The 1,713-nt window shown below is 60.2% G+C and overlaps 1 protein-coding gene across 1 annotated transcript in view; it reads right to left on the bottom strand.

Moving 5' to 3' along the window:
- Positions 1-994: 994 nt before the first annotated feature.
- Positions 995-1,713, bottom strand: part of PPARD (peroxisome proliferator activated receptor delta) — a 79,631-nt gene continuing 78,912 nt past the window's right edge. Inside the window, exon 8 of the mRNA XM_004389843.2 lies at positions 995-1,546. Within this exon, the coding sequence (XP_004389900.1) occupies positions 1,299-1,546 (248 nt within the window). The 3' untranslated portion in view covers positions 995-1,298. The remainder of the gene's footprint in view (positions 1,547-1,713) is intronic.

The raw sequence follows: 1,713 nt of genomic DNA, 5'->3' as shown, positions 1-1,713 counted from the left end.
AGGAGGGGAGTGTGGAGGGTGCAGGTAAAGTGATTTCAGTGCTTTCAGTGTGTGCTGGAGTGGCAACTCCAGGGAGTGTGTGTGGGGAGGTGTGGGGCGTCTGCTGCACCTCAGCTGAAGCCAGTACCAGGGTCTCCTGGCTGAGGAAAGGGATGGTCGTGCTTTGAGGCCAGGCCCTGGCCCTGGCCCTGGGTTAAGAGATGGGAGCTGCAGTGCTGGCACAATGCAGGCAGGACTAGCGGCTGCTCCAGAGTAGAGGAGTATGGGTGCTGATGGAAGGCCTGCCTCAGGCCCTCCCTGGCCCTCGGGCCCCAAGTCCTGGGTCAGGATTAAGTGCACTGCTTCCTCCTTTACCCCCAAGCCTCCACCTCCTCCCTTAGGCCTGCTCCTCTTCAACAGGGGCATGGGGGGACCCCATCTGGTGGGAGCCCCATGTCCTTCCAGGCTGGGAGGTTCCCCCTAGTGGCCAGTGCAGGGGGCCATCAGCGACACTGGCCTGGAAGACCAGTACAAAGAACGGAAAGGATGCTGGGTATCGTGGGCTGGGGTGCACTACGGGAGTGGGGTAGTTGGGTCAGTGGCTGCCAGCCTCAGCCGTGGGAAGGTGGTGACAGTCTGGGGGAGGCGTCCTGGCTCTCGATCCAGGTCCCCCCACCCAGTGTCTTTCACAGCGGGGACCTGCTGACTACTGGCTTCTGCACAGTGAGCCTGGGCCATGCTCGGCTTCCCCAGGAAGCCAGGCCCAGGCTGCTTAGTGTTTCTTTGGATAGCTCCAGCCTTCTGTTCTGAAGCCAGGAGCCAAAATGAGGCCCCAACCCTGCAGGCACACTGATGGGGCAGAGGGCAGGCCCCAAGCCTCTGCTCCTGGGGAAAGGGGGGCAGAAGCAGAGGTTCTGTTCTACGCCGCTGGTGAAATAATACCAACTGTTTCCCAGAAAGAAAAAGAGGGAAACACATGAGAATGGGCAATCAGAAGGAGGACAGGTGAGGAAGGAGGAGGGAAACCTACAGAGAGAAAGGAAGAAAAAGAGCAAGAGAAGTGTGAGCAGGAAGAGGAACTGAGGAAGAGGGAGATGGCCAGGACAGAAAGGAAGAATGAGGAGGTGAGTGAAAGAGAGAGAGAACAAGAGTACAGGGAGCGAGGGGCTGTGTGTCTGAGACCAGGGGTGAGAGCCCACTGCTCTGGTCTGGTCCATGCTGAGTGCTTGGGGCTGGTCAACGGGAAGTCACATGGCAGGTGCCTCTCCTGCACTGTTCGCCCCCCTGGAGAGCCCCAGGGAGGCCCTGGGCGCCACACCTCAGTACATGTCCTTATAGATCTCCTGGAGCAGGGGGTGCAGCGAGGTCTCTGTCTCAGTCTTCTTGATGCACTGCATCATCTGGGCATGCTCGGTGACCAGCTGCCGCAGGTCAGCCATCTTCTGCAGCAGCTTGGGGAAGAGGTACTGGGCATCCGGGTGGTTGGCCTGCAGGTGGAACTCGAGGGCACGCAGGATGGTGTCCTGGATGGCCTCCACCTGTGACACATTCATGAGGCCTGGCCGGTCTGTGGGGACACAGGGTGGAGGTGTGGGAAGGGGCGGGCTGCATGGGGCCTCAGAGCTGCAGAGGGGCTCCCCAACTCCCATCCTGTGTGGGTGACTTGCCCTGGGGGACACAGTGACTGGCCCACTGAGTGCTCTAGTCCCTCTACCAGCCTTGGTCCACCACTTT

Source organism: Trichechus manatus, unplaced genomic scaffold (assembly GCF_000243295.1).
Source record: "Trichechus manatus latirostris isolate Lorelei unplaced genomic scaffold, TriManLat1.0 scaffold00261, whole genome shotgun sequence".
NCBI lineage: Eukaryota > Metazoa > Chordata > Mammalia > Sirenia > Trichechidae > Trichechus > Trichechus manatus.
This window is presented reverse-complemented; position numbering and strand designations above follow the sequence as displayed.